General features: G+C 36.5%; 1 protein-coding gene across 1 annotated transcript in view; it reads left to right on the plus strand.

Moving 5' to 3' along the window:
* LOC140159016 (uncharacterized) overlaps positions 1–18,961 on the plus strand; it is a 171,560-nt gene that overhangs the window by 91,539 nt on the left and 61,060 nt on the right. Inside the window, 15 exon segments of the mRNA XM_072182334.1 lie at positions 157–276; positions 5,189–5,302; positions 5,688–5,801; positions 6,448–6,561; positions 7,538–7,654; positions 8,524–8,637; positions 9,859–9,972; positions 10,588–10,704; positions 11,506–11,986; positions 12,252–12,256; positions 12,799–13,050; positions 14,051–14,302; positions 15,103–15,207; positions 15,715–15,828; positions 18,125–18,598. Of these exon segments, the coding sequence (XP_072038435.1) occupies positions 157–276; positions 5,189–5,302; positions 5,688–5,801; positions 6,448–6,561; positions 7,538–7,654; positions 8,524–8,637; positions 9,859–9,972; positions 10,588–10,704; positions 11,506–11,986; positions 12,252–12,256; positions 12,799–13,050; positions 14,051–14,302; positions 15,103–15,207; positions 15,715–15,828; positions 18,125–18,598 (2,607 nt within the window).

Here is an 18,961-nt window from a genome sequence, read left to right on the forward strand (position 1 = left end):
AGCACAGAACCTACCAATCCCAATGGTGCCAGACCAAGATGCCAGCTTTATACCAGCATCCCAAACCTATTCATGTTGTCCTCCTCCACACCCTCAATCATGTTGACCCTAGCACTACACATTCCTGATGATAATCATTATTCATTACCACATCAGATATAGATGAATGTGCAGATTCACCATGTCAAAATGGAGGCACATGTGTTATGTTTCTGGCTGGATATACCTGCATTTGTCCTCCAGGATGGAGTGGGATAGTTTGTGACCAACCAAAGGGTAAAAATATGTACATTCAGATGGGCATATTAAGAGACTCATCTTTATCTTAGTATAAGCTAACTATCTCCATCAACCCAATAATCATCATTAATCATTCATTCTTACCAAACAAACTCATTCATTTTGCACAAGTAGCAGAGGTTTTCAGAGCATCAATGTGCTCTGGCTACTTTACCAGAAACCAGAGGCAGATCCAAGATATGAAATATGCTTAATTACTGGGGGCTAGAGGAGCATGTTTGTTCCCAGAAATGGGAGATTCCATTTGAAATACACATTCCCCCCTATAGAAGATATAGCTAAAGTCTATCACAGAGGGAGTATGAGTTTCAAATAGAATAGTCAATTGGGTAACTTCCATTTGAAATACTACAGTTATGGAAGATATAGGCAAAGCCATGAACAGGGGGAGTATGGATTTCAAAATAATCAACTCCAGCAAATTCCACTTGAAAACACATTCCCTCTGAAAGATTTTTCTTAAATCTTCCACAGGGGTATGTTAATATTTCAGATGGAATATCCTAATTTTGCAGATTTGAAAGAGGCTAGCCTCCCGCTGCATCCCTCTGGATCTGTCCCTGATTATGTATACATGAACCAATCACAACAGTGTGTAGCAAGGGTTGCTGCTCAAAACCTAGCAAAAGTTTGGGAAGATTTTGTCCAAAACCTAAATTATCAACTGGGTTTGAAAAACTAACATTATAGAAACATGTTTGTTTTTCTTTGCTCATGCCAAAAAGTAATGATTGTTGTAACATTATGATATGATATGATGATTGCATAAATCATTGTTTTGGCCTGAAGCGGTGAACCTCTCTAATTTGGCTTCCCGGTAATGGTTTCTTTGGTACTTCGTCCTAATTATCCCCTTGCTACACCACTGTCCAATCACTATGCCAGACATGCCAACTAGTACGGTTTCACCGTATTTTGTACGGTAAAACGTGCAAAATACGGTAGTACGGTCACCCCCAAAAAAATACGGAATTCCAGAATTTTGACCAACATATTAAAATGTTGTGTCTTTAAAAAGATAAACAGCTGCAAGATTAGACTATCGACTGAATTACTGGTATCATTTGACCACTTTCTTGGTCTGTTAAAGTGGTTACCTACATCGTTTTTCTCTCGACTTTCGATGATGCATGCACATTAAAAAAATATTATTTAATAGGCCTACAAGATGCTTTCCGAAATAATTTTCTTCTGACTTGCAGATTTTTCATGCACATTAATATTTTTTATTAACCACCTAATGTTATGTCTTCTGAGGGTATTTAGTTAACTATTTAGCTCTATTAGTGCAAAAGAATAAGCCTACAAGAAGGTTTCCGACCTCCCTTTACTTCCGACTTTCGCACCATGCATGCACATTAAAGAAATTTTTATAGGCCTACAAGATGATTTCCGAAATAATTTTCTTCTGACTTGCACATTTTTCATGCACATTAATATTTTTTATTAACCACTTAATGCTATGTCTTCTGAGGGTATTTAGTTAACTATTTAGCTCTATTGGTGCAAAAGAATAAGCCTACAAGAAGGTTTCCGACCTCCTTTTACTCCGACTTTCGCACCATGCATGCACATTAAAGAAATATTTAATAAGCCTACAAGATGGTTTCCGAAATAATTTTCTTCTGACTTGCACATTTTTCATGCACATTAATATTTTTTATTAACCACTTAATGATATGTCTTCTGAGAGTATTTAGTTAACTATTTAGCTATATTGGTGCAAAAGAATAAGCCTACAAGAAGGTTTCCGACCTCCTTTTACTTCCGACTTTCGCACGATGCATGCACATTAAAGAAATATTTATAGGCCTACAAGATGCATTTCCGAAATAATTTTCTCCTGACTTGCGGATGCAGATTTTTCATGCACATTAATATTTTTATTAAGCATCTTCATCTAATTGCTACACATGCTATGTCTTCTGGAGGTATTTAGTTAACTATTTAGGTCTGCAAAAGAATAAGCCTACAAGATGCTTTCCGACTTTGTTTTCTCAATGGTGCAGAAGTGCACATTAATATTTTTAATATTTTTCTTTAACCATACATACACAACTGCTATACCCAGTACAGTCTTCTAATTGACATTGGCATTAAACTGTTTAATTTATTTTGGAAACATGAACAAAACCTGATGTTAGACTGATACTATAATGATGATGATGATGATGATTCAGATGATCAATGATTTTCTGAACTTAAAAGTTATAACAAAGCATGCTTCTAACAATATTAGAAGTAACAAAACCCAGTGTTTCCAGAAATATATCAATTTGTTTGGTCTACATACTTTATCCAATTTCGTGAGGTCAAAGGTCACATACAAGGTCAAAGGTCGACTGAGGTCACCAAATCTTTTAATAATTAATTTTCAACTGTGCATCACATATCCGAAAATCAGCTGGATCGGTCATGTAATTAAGGAAATATGACGACTTTAAGATGGCTGCTTTCCATGGTAAGTATAGCAAAGTAGCACTTTTAATGAGTGATAACTCGTAAAGGAAGCATCTTTCTGTATTGATTTATTACTTTGATGGAATGGTTCTTTGGTATTGCCAAATTTGATTGCAAATTTGTAAGGTGGGCCCTGAACCCCGGCTGTTATGTGCTCCCTCGCAATTATGTGTTCTACTTTTGGGGTTTCTGGGGTTGGCATGTATGCAAAAGGTACATATTTAAAAAATACGGTTTTAGGGTGCAAAATACGGATTTTTGTTCTTCTGAGTACGGAAATCTGGATTTCAAAGTTGGCATGTCTGCTATGCACCTATCTCCAACCACTAATAATTATGAATCAGCAATTGTAATAGGTGAACTTCGAAGTTGGTAAATAAAAATACTTTTCAAACACATTTTAGGAGTGGCCAATCTTCTTCCTTGCATTTGGACCTTGGATTGTCCAAAGACCTTACTGTGAAGCTTGCATGGAGCTCTGTTGTTTAGAGCTCTATACAGAACAAACAACAGCAGCAACATTGCACCCAGTATATTTGTTATGAAAGTCATTTTGCTGTGTAGGAAAAAAGGTTATTGGGCTTATCTGAAAAAATTTGTGAAGGAACTGATGATATTCCACACAGCTAATAATGCACAAGTCCTGGACCGACCCATGAATCCATCTTCACAAAAACAAAACAAAAATACCTGACAATAATATTGGATGTCTTAAAAGAAGCATGGCACAAATTATGTTTCACAAGCTATGTACTTGCATATGACTCGCATATGAATATTGCATGAAAAGATTTACAATCATGTATGAAACTGTTGGGACACTATGTATTACACACATACAGATGATCATGCTATTTGTCTACCCTAATATTTCTTGAAGTTGGAGGGGGATCACAAAACATTGTATGTATTACATACCTTAACCAAAATTCACATACATTGTAAAACAGCAAGTGTCCCAACAAACTTGGCATAAGATTGTAGTTCTTATATATTTATTTATTTGTTCCCTGCTGTTTCTATGTATTGTTTTTAACAGGACTGACTTTTTTTCAGCTAATGTCTTAAAATTTCTGATCATAAACTTCAAATATGTATTGCTTTCATATATACTTGGTATTATAAACATATCCTTAAGCCAAGGGTGCTCAATAGCTGGCCCAAGTGCCAAATCTGGTCTGAAAACAACTTATATCGGGCATTGACCAACAAAATGGAAAGGACAACATATTGTTTTAAATGTGTTTGACGTCCTTGTGGCTCTTGAGTTGAGAACCCTGCCGTAAGCAGATATATAATATTCCTCTACTTTTTACTAATAATCGATTTATGTTTAAAACAATTGGTGCATCACATACATACAGTAAATAACCCTCTTGAACATCTTATATGAACAAGTCGCTGTCTTATATCAACATTGTGGTGCTTTTTTTTATCAGAAAGGCCAGTGCAATGCAATGGATCTTGGTCTAGATCCATGTACCAGGGTTTAATTTTGATTTTGGTGATCATTTACCTTTGGTCAACACTCTTACTTTTACATTGGCCGTGAGATATTTTCGAGAGAATAAAATCACTACATGTTCAATTCGCCGGCAGATCCGCCATGAGCTGTTGTGGCGTGTGGTGGTGAACTCAACGACATGTAATCGTGGTGCGCGCTGGTTCGAATCCGAACGGTTCTGATTTTTTCTCTCCTTTATTATAATGCCAGTTTGTCTGAGCTTCATTTCTTTAATTCTCTTACTTTCTGTTTGTTTGTAATAATATTTTCTTCAACATTAATTTTCAACTTTGAATGTACTGTAATTAGTGATAGTCTTACTTATGGGCTTATGGGTTGTACTGTTACTGGCTGTCTATGGCCACTAAACATGGTTAACTGTATTCTTTATGTATGAATTACTAGCAAATTGAAATAATCATATTAATTCAGTTATTTCAGTGTTTTGATGCCAGTGTAAACAGGAAACATTAATGTCTTTAAAAGAGAGATATTTTGAGATGCTCATTATCTTCATATTTGGTTACAAAAAGAAGAAAAAAAATAGGATAAACTGTCACATATAATTTGCCAATTACAAGTTCCATGTTGCTTTTGGAATCTTTATTTTTTACCTTTTTGTCCATGCAAATCCAGTATGTTTTCATATCTTTCTTAATAACTTCTGTGATAAAAGGAGATTGCATTGACAGTTGCAGGCACAACAATTTTTGGGTTTCGGCCTAAACTCACTCTATTTTGTTGTCTAAATTTACAATTTTTTATTTGTTCAACCCGTTTTGAGTCTGAATTCAAGCACTTTTTGTGGGTTTTATTCTCAAAAATTCAGCCCTGCTGATATGGATTCATACAACTTGGACTTCAGATCCAAAAAGGCATTCTCATGTATATGTCATATATTTCAATATGTTTTATTTTACTCAGAATCGACATGCAGTAGTTCACCATGTCAGAATGGTGCTGCATGTGTGGATGCTGTAGGGGGTGGCTACCAATGTGTGTGTACAGGTGGATGGACTGGTACTAACTGTGATGTTGGTAAGGCACTTTGTTTGTTTGTTTGTTTGTTTGTTTGTATGTCTGAACCCCTAAATGACAGTGTAACCATTGATTAGAAAAACAGTGAAACAAGGGATCTATAAAATCATTACTTTATGTACCAGTAACATTTTTATACCAATAGTGAGCATGAAGTTTGGTTATCAAGATAAAGAGTACTTGTATTTGTAACACATATTGATTAGGCAGTTTACAGGACCAACCTTGTCCTGTTATATTTAAGACACAGATGCAATATTCAAAACAATGGGAAAACCATTGGGGAAAAATTAAGCCCTGATGATATGGATTTATACAACTTAGACTTTAGATCTCATGGTATTCTTGACAATGATATAATCAAGTTTTGTTCACTTTTCAACAGATATTATTGAGTGTGCCAGTAGTCCATGTTTCAATGGAGCTACATGCATTGATCTTAACAATGGTTATTTATGTCAATGTCCTGCTGGATGGATGGGACCAAGATGCCAAATGGGTAAGAAACACTGTCAAATCTGATGAACCACTGTGTAACATGTTTGAAGCTCTAAGTGTCGGTAGTGTTGCCAAAACTTTTCAGCTGCATTGACATTGACCCAATTATTAAGTTTCCTAAAAAAGCGCCCAATACGGAATATTTGAGCCGATTTATAAGAATTTAGAACGCAAATCACCCAGTTGGGCGGAAAAGCACTTGACTTAAAAACTTCCGCTACTTAATGGCAAGTTACAGACTGATCAATAAATGGTCACAGAAAGACATTGTAATTGCAATTTGGAGCTTCAAAGAATCAAAACCTTTGTAAATCAGCTAAATTGAAAGGGAAAACTGTCAAATTACTGCTTCGACCTAACACTGGCTAATGTAGCCCAATCTGAGACAAGTAGCAGCATGCTTTTTTGAGTAGCAGCAACTGATCGCCAATTAGCCCAATTGTGCGCCTAAGGTGCAGCATTGGCATCACTAAGTGTCACTGCCTTTTTTGTGACATCAATGAGAACACATTCTTGTCAGGTGTTGATTTTGTCACATAAAGCAATAAGGAGAAATCAGTTGATTAAGTATTTGATATGCTTTCAGTTACTATAGTCCTGATAAATATGTTTGAAATATATGATATATTTCCTCCTTTTCATTGCAGATATCGCTGAGTGTGCTAGTAACCCATGCTTGAATGGTGCCACCTGTACTGATTTGACCAATGGATATACATGTACATGTGCTGTGGGATGGCAAGGGGATAACTGTGAGACAGGTCAGTATATGCACACATTCATTCTTTCTTTCTTTCACAGATGCCCTAATCCCCCCCACACACACCCCTGTTTGTAAATACGTTCAAACGAGGACCTCGACTTTAGAAGGATCTAACCGAGGACTTACACACCCGTTTTAAAACGACACCCTGTGGACCTCACGCAAACACACCAGGCAACTTACTATCCAACTGAGACCCGTCCCTATACCCGCTATGGGGACCTATCTTATATGCTATCTTATATGCATATTTGCATCATTTACGCTATCCTGGGCATAGTTTCAAAACGAGGAAGTCCTCGTTTGGAGGTGTGTCCTCGCTTGACGGTGTGTATCCATATGTAGGTCCTCGTTAGACGGCATTTACAAACGCACACCCCCACACACATACTTAGTCTGCACATTTATAGTGCTTAAAATTGCTGTTTAGATAAATGGAATAGTGCACATATTTGTACTTGTATCTATTCATTTTGACAAGCACTTGATTTACTGTATACAATGTTGAAATTGAAATACTTCCCATTCATAGTATATCTGACTAAAACAAGCATATGACAAACATGTCTCCTCCATCAGACTAGCGTGGGCAAACTACAAAAAGTTTATCAACAACCTAATCACAGCTGTGACAACTCCAAAACCTGTGGGTAATAGATCCCATTGATCTGCATCATCAATGCTGTGAATGGAATGTGTACACAAGAGAAAAGTTGCAACAACAAACCTAGTTTATTAATTCCCATGTCCACTGTACAAACCCTGTAGCTGCCCTTGAATTGGTACAGGTGGTAGTGGATTAAATGCTTTGGTCCACCCTGGGACCTGCTTTCTTCAGCTGCAGTACTGTTAGTACATCTCGTCCCTTCACCAACTCCCAATTTCCAAATAACTTGTTGTGTATTATGGTGTCTTGAAACAAAAAATTATCAACTGTAACCTGATTTTCTTATCAATTTTGTATTATACAACAGAACGGACAGCCTGTTCCAATAATCCATGTTCGAATGGAGCTACATGCGAGAATCTAGAGAATGGTGGCTACCAGTGCAGATGTGTACCTGGATACACTGGAGCTAACTGTGAAACAGGTATGATGTTTGGTTTAGGAGATATTGTTATGTACAAGACCCCAATAACATCAATAGATGATTCCACTATTTGGGAGTATATGTTATTATATGTGACTCAGAGAATATTGATGTCACTCGCTATTCCTTGTGTCGCTTTGAGTTTTGTGACATATCAATGCATCTTTGTATGTTAGAGAGCATTCTGATTGTGCCACCTCTATATGCATAGAGTATTATGCTATGATTCCAAGAACAAATCTAAAACACGCTGTGACGTAACTACCAAACTCAAAGCGACATGAGGTATAGGAACAATAGATGCCGCCATAAAACATTGGGCTATTTCAATTAAAATCCACATTTCCAAAATCTTCCACAGGGGGAGTGTGGATTTTAATTGAAATAGCTCCATTTGAAACTCGCCCTCCTTCTATGGAAGATTCAGGATGAATCTTTCTTAGAGGGTGTATACAATTCAAATTGAGCTGCCCAATGTGTTAATTCCATTTGAAATTCATAGCCCATTCTCCTCCTTATGCGGACACCCTTTTTATGCAATGACTCAAGGGAATGATGCAGTTTTGATGGAATGTGCTTTATTAGAAAGACCAATTTCCTCGGAATATAACACATTTCAAACACTGTTTTAACCATGTCATTTAACCATACATACAAAGTTTAAATTCTTGGTTGCAATCAACTGTTTATGCATTTTCAAATATTGTTCTATATTTTGACTCTGTAAATCTGTGTGAAACTTGTACAACAGTTTTGCTTTTATCACATAATATTTGTTCATTAAATTTTATTTCAGCCCCTTTAGATTCTATTTGTTTTGTTATGCTCATTATGTTCCTAATGACATGTTTCTTTGTTGCATTGTATAGAAACATTCCAATGTGCCAGCAATCCTTGTCGGAATGGTGCTTCTTGTGAGGAGGTAGAGAATGGCTACCGATGTTTGTGTGTTGTTGGATGGGAAGGAACTAACTGTGAACAAGGTATGAGATCGAATAATGCTGTATTGTATGTTGAAAAAATGGGTATAGATGATTTGAATTGTTGTAGAGATTTACATGGTAAATCAGATCAACTGCATCAAAAGCATGTTTATGGTTTAGATCATGCACATATTATTCAAATACGATGTTTGTTTCATTCATCTGACTAGTTGAATGGCAAATAGTACATATATGTATTGGTGATAACAAAATGTTGTCTAAAAAGTTGCATTAGATTTAAATGGTAGGATGTAGCAGGATATAATTTTCACTATCATAATGTGCACCCAGGTTAGAATTTAGCATTTGCAATCATGAGATGTCATTGTATCAGATGGGTTTAAGTTGCAACATAACTCTTACTTGTAATGGGGTAGAGGTATTAATTTATTTGACTGATATGTAAATTATCACCTAAAAACAATTATGAAGCAAAACATGATGGATTTGCCATCCATGTGAGCTGCCATCATTGTGTAATTGGTACACTACCAGGTGCCTTCCACACACAATTCTAAAGTTGTACACATCCAGCATTACATGGTATGTGATGCTTAATGCATTCAGGGTGCTGGTGACTATTGACTCAAATGTAAATTCCAATAAAACTAAACAAAATGTAAAAGTTTACATGGAATCTGTGTGTAGCCTCATGCTAGATCCTAATGCAGTGCCACCGATGGCTAAAATGCATTAGAACATACTAAGAACATACCAATGAAGTAGAATTGAAATTCATTTGTTTACCTCCATTTTGTTAAATATAATTGTTGTATAGAGTAAACTTATAGATAAGTAGGGCTATTCCAGTTTAAATCCGTACACCTCCTATGGAAGACAGTACCTTAAATTATCTCCCCCATAGGGAGTGTGAATTTTAAATGGGGTTACCTGAATATGTGACTTCCTTTGGAATCTACAGAGGGTGTATGGATTTCAGTTGGAATAGCCCAATGTTAGCCCTCATATAAATATTGTATAGAGTAAACTTACAGATAAATTGGGCTATTCCATATAGGTGAAATTCTTACTCCTCTTATGGAAAACATGACCTTACTCTCCCACAGAAAAGGAGTATGACTTTGAAATGGGGTTACCTGAATAGGTGACTCCATTTGGAATCTATGGAGGGGTGTATGGATTTCAATTGGAATAGTCCAATTTTAGCCCTCATTAGTAGCAAATCATAGCACTCATTTTGCACCTTATCATGTTCATTAGTTGTGCAAGAATGCGCCGTTGAACCATGTCAGAATGGCGCCACCTGCATCGATATATTCATGGGATACGTCTGCCTTTGTGCACCTGGATGGCAGGGTCTACACTGTGATATAGGTAAAGTATACAATGTTGGTTATTAAAGTTGTCATTTTCGATTATAGTCATTGCTTAATTAGAAGTTGTCATTTTTGTTTGTTTGAGGAGTCATTTCATCAATTATGAGGATATAAAATCAGTTATCACATTTTGCACTTAGTTGCCAAAATTATGCTGGTAGTAGTCAGAGTAGGCTACATAAGCTATTCATGAAACTTAAGATACATTAGGTATGTCTGTTCAAGATTATCCATTTTAGCTTGTCATCTCATTAAATCATTTGGACCTTTGGATGTGTTGTGAAAGGTAATATGATTATTTGGGATGAAATCAAATATAACTGTACATGTAGGTTAATCTTTTAAAAGCAACACATGCCTCTCAGGACAATATGTATGAAATATCCAGGACAATATCCACGATGTGACACAATAGCTGAAAAGATAATAGTTTCAAATGTTTCAAAAACTTGCACATTGTGACAGATGGTCAACAATATATTACTCATTTAAATCCAAACATTTTTGAACTCAGAATATCTTATTATTTTGTAATGGTACATTTTGATACTTGGGAAGCAGTGACAACAAAATTGTACCTTCCCTGACTGTTATTCATTTCTATTTGCTTCAGTGAGAACTGATCAATGCACACAAGTGAGCTGTATGAATGGAGGTACTTGTATTGGCAGAGGAGATGTCTTTGACTGCGTATGTCCACCTGGATATTCAGGAAATCTATGTGAAAATAGTAAGTTATATAGTCTATATATCTACCTCAAGTCACCGGCACTAGCTTTGAAGTTAAGCATGTTTTGTGTTTGTTTACTATTACTTGGTTACTTTTTACGCGCAATCAACGATCATGTGTGTATGAGGGTGTGTGTTTGTAAAACACTGGCAAATGAGGACACACAGAATAGAAATCACTGCACATGCAGGAACCGTGGACCTCCATGGTTTCTGGGCAGAGTTTGTATATATATGTAAAATGCCATAAGAAAGTGTTACAGCTAATGACCACAAATGCCCTGGTGAGTCCACACTTGGATAATAAAAACTTAACCATGTCTGTGATAAGGCAAAGAAACTCAAACGTGTGTGTCCATGGTTGGATAATAACAATTCTAACAGTTTTTTTCACAACCCAATTTACTGGTGGTTACACATTCTTATGAGTATAACATAATTAACCATCGGGGAAGAATTGTGTTTTATTAACCAACCGGGACACCTCTCCACCGGGGACTTCCCTGGTTGACAGCACTATGCACTTTCAAATCCCCTATGCCTAATTGCCCTAAAAATGCATAGTTCTAATTATTTTATGCCCACTTGCACAATTAAAAATACAAACATAACACACATGCCTCTGGTTTTAACATAATTTGGGTAGGGGTGTGTATAAGAGAGAGTTTGTGTGTTTATTATTTTACAAGACAACAGTGTTACTAGTTCCCATGCCAGTTGATGATGCTTGTATTAAACATAAAATTTGAAACAAATTTTGCATTGTAATCTTTCCAATCAATTTCCATTTTTCCATTCACAGCTCCCAATGATCTGACAGTTACAACTGGTCCTGATTTCATCCTTGTCTCCTGGCCATTGGTGACATCCATAGTCTCCTACCAACTCACACTGACATATCCAAATGGACAGCAAGAAATCATCATTCGTACCGCAAATCAAGCACAAAATGGTGGCTTCTCATACCAGTTTGAAGGACTTCTGTCTAGTACAGAATATGTAGTAGATTTGAAGGTTAGGGATGCCAATCAGGTTCTTATATCTCGTGGTGTGGAGACGGTAATCACACAGCCAGCTGCCACAACAGAGGCTGTAACCACACAAGCTGCGACCACTCAAGCAGCGACTACCCAAGCAGTAACTACACAAGCTGCGACCATGCAAGCTGCGACCACGCAAGCTGCGACCACGCAAGCTGCGACCACGCAAGCTGCGACCACGCTGCGACCACGCAAGCTGCGACCACGCAAGCTGCAACCACGCAAGCTGCGACCACACAAGCTGTAACTGAGGGAGTAACCACACAGGGAGTAACCACACAACAAGTAACTGCTGTTCCTACAACCTTAGAACCCACAACAGTACCAGGTAAGTTTAAATTAAAATGTTTGATACAGCTAATTCATCTTAGAATAGAACAGATTCATGGTGTTAAATTCAAGGGTTGGGATAACTTGGTTAATCAAAGTGCTGTATAATAATTGTTCAGTTCCCAACTATTACAGCCTAGTTTTCTTTGCTGTTTGATATAATTAAAACATATTACAGTAAAGGTAATTAAAACATTTTGGAAGATGGGTCCAGTATAAAGCAGTGGATCTGGATTACCATTTATAAAAATACAACCAAACAATAGTAATCCTTGCTCAGTATTAATACGTGCATGTATATTTACCATATGTCATAATAATGAGGAAAGATAGGGGTCAACCGTATCACCAAATTAGTGATATTCTAACATGCCTGCCTGATTCTCCTCATTGGATCTTCTTCAAAACTATTAACACAGTTTAACTGCATAATTGTCACATGCATATAACCCAGGATTAGAACAATTGTTTGAGCAATTGTTTGAAATTATTGCAATAATCAACAAAAATGTTTGATGACTTTTTAGTTTAACAACATTGCGGTCAAACTAATGAAAAGGCATGTCTTGTTATCTGTTGTCACATTAAAAAGTGATTATTTTATTATTTAGCACGCTTCCATCATGGTCACATACAGGGATTCCAGAATTATACTTGCTCATGCAGGATATGCATGCATAGTAATAACATGACACCCTATATTATATTACCTTTTGCTCCCATAGTTGACAACATTCCCCCGGCTGTAGTAGGCTGCCCGGATGATATTTCAGCCACAGCAACAAGTGGCCAATTAATGGCTGTTGTCACATGGATACCACCAAGAGCATCAGATGATTCAGGTCAAATAGCTGCCACATTTAATAATTTTAATTCGGGGGATGTGTTCCCTCTTGGTACCAATGAAGTGATTTACACATGGGAAGATACATCAGGCAATGTAGCCACTTGTACATTCAATGTCCTTGTAGCTGCAGGTAAGTGACAGGATTGCTTGCTGTGGTTCTGACCTCTTATCGACACTGAACTCTACTATGTCTGATGACTGACAGCTCACTGACTCTTCTTGGAATGTGTGAATCTGACTCACTATGATCTTGTGGATGCACTTTAACTGAGGTCATCTTTTGCTATTGTCTTCTGTTTCCGTCTTCTGACAAATGACAGGCACTTTATCCTTTATCTCTTCTCTTCATGCTGATCTGTTGCATGCTACTTCAGTCTGTACTCAATGGATGATAACTGCTTCTGACACTCTTCCTTTTGGGTTGGTTTGTTGCCAGCATCTTACGAATGTCTACACTTTTATTTATCTTTAGTTCTACTAGATGATTCTACCAAATGCCACTCTGTTACATCTTAATGTAGTCTCTTAGTTTTTGCATGAACTATTTTTTTTCTATTTTTCTTTCACTCTTATATCTGGCACCATCCTGTAAGCTTTCCTTGCTGTCTCTTATAATCTGGCATAATGCCATCACATTCTGCAATCTTGCTCTGTTCTAGGCCATTTTCTTGGATCCTACAAAAACACCTGATGCTGTTTTGAACCAGTGTTTCTTCTAGGAAGCATAAACATTCACCTCTATTAGCTGTAGTTTTTAAAATTCTTTACCTTTTTCTAGAACATAACCTTGGTATCACCCCTTACCCTGGCTGAATCTGTCTTCTCACTGAGCTCTTATAGCACAAACCTTTTATACTTGTCTCCAGAGCTCCATATACTGATCTTTCTATTCCAACATTACATACATACTGGCATAATTAAATATTCTTTGTCAGTTGTGCACAGATGCCCAGCTTTCTACATAACAAGTAAGTGCAGTCAGAAAAGTTGGTACAAATTGGCATTGTAACAGCTTACTTGTCACTTGACTTGCTAACCATTAAACCTTTGAGGCCATTTAGCCCAATACCCATGAAAAAGTGACACCTGTAAAATTTGAGTTGACCTGAATTTTTTTTCCTGTTTTGCAGTTGACACTCAGCCACCAGTCATTTCAAACTGTCCCGCAGACATTGAACTGATGGCTACTAATGGTGCCACAAGAGCTACTGTGTATTGGGTTCCACCTACAGCAGTAGATGACTCAGGAGTCATAGCAACTGCTTACAATAATTATAATTCTGGTGATATCTTCCTTTTGGGTACAACAGAAGTGGTTTATGGATGGATAGATGGGGCTGATAATGAAGCCATTTGCAGCTTCCAAGTTACAGTATTTTCAGGTTAGAGAGTAATTATTAGCATTTTGTGTTTTTTAGCGCCACATGTAGGTGTGTCCAGTACAATGTATATAAATAAAACAATTGTGTATGCATTAAGCCTAGACAAAAATTAATTAAACTTAAACACACCAATTGTGTGCGTCAAACAGACATTCATATATTTGTATTTATTTGTCAAACATATTACAACAGTTAGCACATAAGAACAATTTTTGACATGACCTGTGTCAGAAATTAATGATGGCCCAAGTATAAACAAAACAAAACCATGCCAAAATAAGATTGCTGATTGGTCCACCAAAACGATCCTGATAATAAGAAAACAAAGCACTTGAGGCAACCAAAATCTGGACAGAACCATTTATATGTCCACAGGGGTCAAAATCATGTTCAAAACCTTATTTTAAAGGAATTTTATTGTTAGCATGGGCAACTTGTTTCAGAGCAGGAACTAGCCTTGTCGTTCCAATGGGTAGGTGGGGCTAGGGTTAGAAGCCTGTCATATGAAACTGGTCTCTGTTTTACAGGATATAGGATCCAAATAACAAGGGCTGATTTAACATTCAGTTTCCTTTCTTTTTGTCCCAATTTCACAAGAAAATATTTTTCCAAGGGAGCAGTCTTTATACCCCTGGTTCTAAGAAACAGGTTGCTACTAATTATGATAATGCCAATGACTTCTTAAGAGCCTGTTTAATATTTAGTTGACACTTTGCAGCATGCCATTGTTGGCTGCATCTGAATTATAGGAATGACAGTAAAATTTGAATAAACTAAAACAAGCATTTTATCGTTTACAGAATGCGTTGAGAATGTGTGTTTGAATGGAGCTACATGTATGCAGACATTAAATGGCCCAGTATGTCAATGTGCATTTGGATTTGAGGGTACCAACTGTGAAATTGGTAAGTTCGTTATCTGGTTATTACTTTTAACCAGACCAAATTTTCATTAAAGCAATATTGCAACATTTCTATAAAAAATTGCATTTTTTCCACTTGTCCCAATTTAATTTTGAGCCAAACTAATGAGGCACACACAAAGAAAATTGCTATTTAATTCCAGCGCTGATGTTGCCAATGTGTTCTACGCAATGTACGTACAGTGTTATGAGCATCACCTACATGTTCAACTAATATTTCGATCGTACAAATAAACGTCTTATGACATAATTCAAATCTCAGAACTACAGCACCTAAAGCCTTGATTTGTGTAGGGTATGTTAGTTTATTTAAGTATTACGATCGTGTAAAAATCATAATTTTGAAAAACATTGAGGGCATCCTCTTCTGCAAATGTTCCAACATTGCTTTAATTCTATCTGAGTCATGTATCTTTAATTGAATGCTCCTGTGAAATACCATTGTAAGCTTACAATAATTATTTACTTTGTCAAACATCTCCATCATCAGAAGCGAATGAATGTTCTCCCAACCCCTGCCAGAATGGAGCAGAATGTATTGACTTCCCGGCAGGCTATGTCTGTCTATGTACACCTGGATGGACTGGAGTTATGTGTCAATTTGGTAATGATACATCATGTTCATTGCATGCACATCATGTGTGGTTTTAGTTTTTTGAATGTAGAGTCTGCCCTTCTGGTGTTTCTGTGTTTCAGTTCATATCTTTAGGAGTGTATAAGCTTGTGTACACCTGTGCGCTGGACCTATAGTTTAGTTGATTATCTTACAACTTTGATGTCTGTGTATTGAATGATTGTGTACAGAAGCGTAGATGGATTGTAGATTTTGTTTTAGTAGTTTGCATGATCAGCTTAAAGTAGCAGCAGAATTTTTCCTAGTATTTTCATTAGTTTTAGTTTTAGATAGAGGAAATAAAATTGCATTGTTTGAATGTAGATATTTTCATGATGTATGGTGTGTTTCGATTTAGCTTCTGTAGCTTTCTAACTCTTTACAAATTGCTTGTTTTGAGAAATTTTCATTTGGGGAACAATGGCTTTGATAACTATGGTGTGGGTCTAATTTCAACCATTATGGCTTGTATGACTTGCATATGCTTAGATGTAGAAACAGGGGTAGACATAGATGTATGAACCAGATAAATGAGTAGTAATAAAAACCGAAGTGGTTTCCCCAATACCTGAGGATATGAATGGCCAATGATAAAAAATCTCACTGATTTGTCAGAATTTGAACAGAGGATATTTGATTTAGTTTTGAAAGTTTAATGTGATAATGACAATGGCCTGTATCATTTATTTATTTATTTATTTATTCTTTCTTTAGGCAGGGTAGCCCCTTCAATGCTAAAACACTGATTTCCAAGGAGGCCCTGCATCAAAAAGTACAATATTCTTAAGTTAAAACAAATTTAAAATTACATATAAATACTGTACATACATGTAAATAATATAAATTATTTTACGATACAACTTAAAAATTACATATGAGCACACAAATAGATTATGATGCAGATGGAATAAACAAAATTATGAAGAATGAATCCTATGCTTAAATTGAGAGAGGCTCATGGATTCATAATTGCATTTAATATCAGCAGAAAGACTGTTCCAAATTTTAGCAGCACGTGAATTAAAAGTCCTTTTCCCTGCATTAATATTCCATGACACTTCGTGGAGATTAAAGTTGGTTTGACTCCTTGTGCCTTTAGAATGCATGCTATACATGAAATTAAATTGAGATGATATGTAACTTGGAGCCATACCTTTAAGGCATTTGAATATTAGAACCAACATTTGGTTAGACCATCTATCATTTAGTTTGTTCCATTGTAAGATACTCATCATATCATTAACAGGTGTTCTAATATCAGCAGATAGGATGTTCATGTTCAGGGTTGGTACACTTTTAATGATGTAAATAAGCCCACATGAGATGGCGTACTCTTGTGAAGACCACAGCAGCGCTACACAGCGCCACCTGACAGAGAGAGAGAGAGAGAGAAGCCCACATATGAGACCAAAATAGATTATAAACCATATTTACCATCCGCAAGGTTTACAATTTAATGTCAAGATGTTATCACAGCAAGCATTGATGTGTAGAAAAGAAGCCTCACCTTTGTAAAATGTGATTGAAAGTTATGTAAAATCCAAATGTGGCAATATTTTGATGGTGTGTAAGTGTTTAAGTTTGGCAAGTACAAAATGTGTGTTATTGTGGCGGTAGAAATGTGTCTTTGAAAAGCTAGCACCAAACAAAATGTGTATGCTGTAAATAGATCTCACTGTGATGCATTAGACAGAAATGTGTTTTGTTGAAAGTGTTGATGTTTTTATTAAGTACGGCAGTTATAAGTGTGTACTGTATATTTGTGATGTGAGAAAAGATATTTTGCTTTGGTGTGATGTGAATAGTTGTCATTCTCTATATTTTTTGATGATGAATATAGACTGCAAAAATTGTTTCTATAATAATTAATCATATTGCATTTGTGTGGCTCAGGAAGTTAGTAAATTAGTAGTAGTTGTTGCCACATGCTGTTGTCCTCTTAAGAACAGCCATGTAGTGGTTGCCTCATTCTCTGTGCTCTCTGTGCCGTGTTTGTCTTAAACCCGATTCTGTTTAAACCATCTTCTGTGATGACTTGTGTGCAAACTTGGCATACTCTTCATTTCAGTTTGATTCTGGTTTCTAATGTTTGCAGTGGTTATTTAATTTCATTTGAACTCAGGAGATATATCATTGGTGAATATTGTGTTTAATTGACTGTAGTCTTTACAGAATCAACGACAATTCCTGAATCTGTGACCACGCATCAGTTGACTACTGTGGCCATAGCCACCAGCTGCTGCTACAACAGACAGTCTAACTACAACCATTCTTCTGACCAAACAAGGTGCTACCACACTGCCAAATGCAACCACACATGTAACCACGCAGAAAGCAACTCCATTGTCAGTTGACACCACACAAGCTGCAACCACACTACAGGCAACCACGCAAGAAGTTGTAACCACACAGAAATTAACTACACAACCTCTTTCAACCACACAAGCTGCTACTACTGATGCTTTTACTTTCAAAACTACAACCTCTGATTATGTGACTAACCAAAAGGTGGACACGTTAGCACCTGTAATCTCTGCTTGTCCAAGTGATATTACTGTAATAGCTGAGAGAAGGGAAAGATCAGCACCTGTGTTCTGGCAACCACCAACAGCTGTCGATGACTCCGGTGAAATACCAACAATAAGTAACAACTATAATCCTGGAGATATTTTTGTCAGGGGTGACACAGAAGTCGTCTATGTTTTCACTGATGCAGCATTTAATTCAGCAACTTGTAGATTCACAGTTACTGTAACAGTTGGTAAGAAGGCGATTGTTGTGTTGCTGTTTAAATCTTTGGCTGTTAAGAGCAGTTTGCTTTTATTTTGCTTACAGCTATTGGTTGCCACCCATATCCATCATCCTAATCCCAGCCCTAATCTGTTAATTCTAACCCTAAAACCTAACCGTAATCCTAATCTTAAAATATTATCCTAATCTTTGGGTGGCAACAGTTTTTACAAAGTCTTGTGAAGAAAGCATGCTGTCTGATTGCAAATTTGCCAACAAATAAAATACAGTTTACAGAATTATATGATTGTTTGGAAAGCAATAGTGGAAACGAAGATGCATTAATTTAACACTATCACATTCAGTAAAAAAAGAGTTAAGATAATAAAAAGCA

This window comes from Amphiura filiformis, chromosome 1 (assembly GCF_039555335.1).
Source record: "Amphiura filiformis chromosome 1, Afil_fr2py, whole genome shotgun sequence".
Classification (NCBI taxonomy): domain Eukaryota; kingdom Metazoa; phylum Echinodermata; class Ophiuroidea; order Amphilepidida; family Amphiuridae; genus Amphiura; species Amphiura filiformis.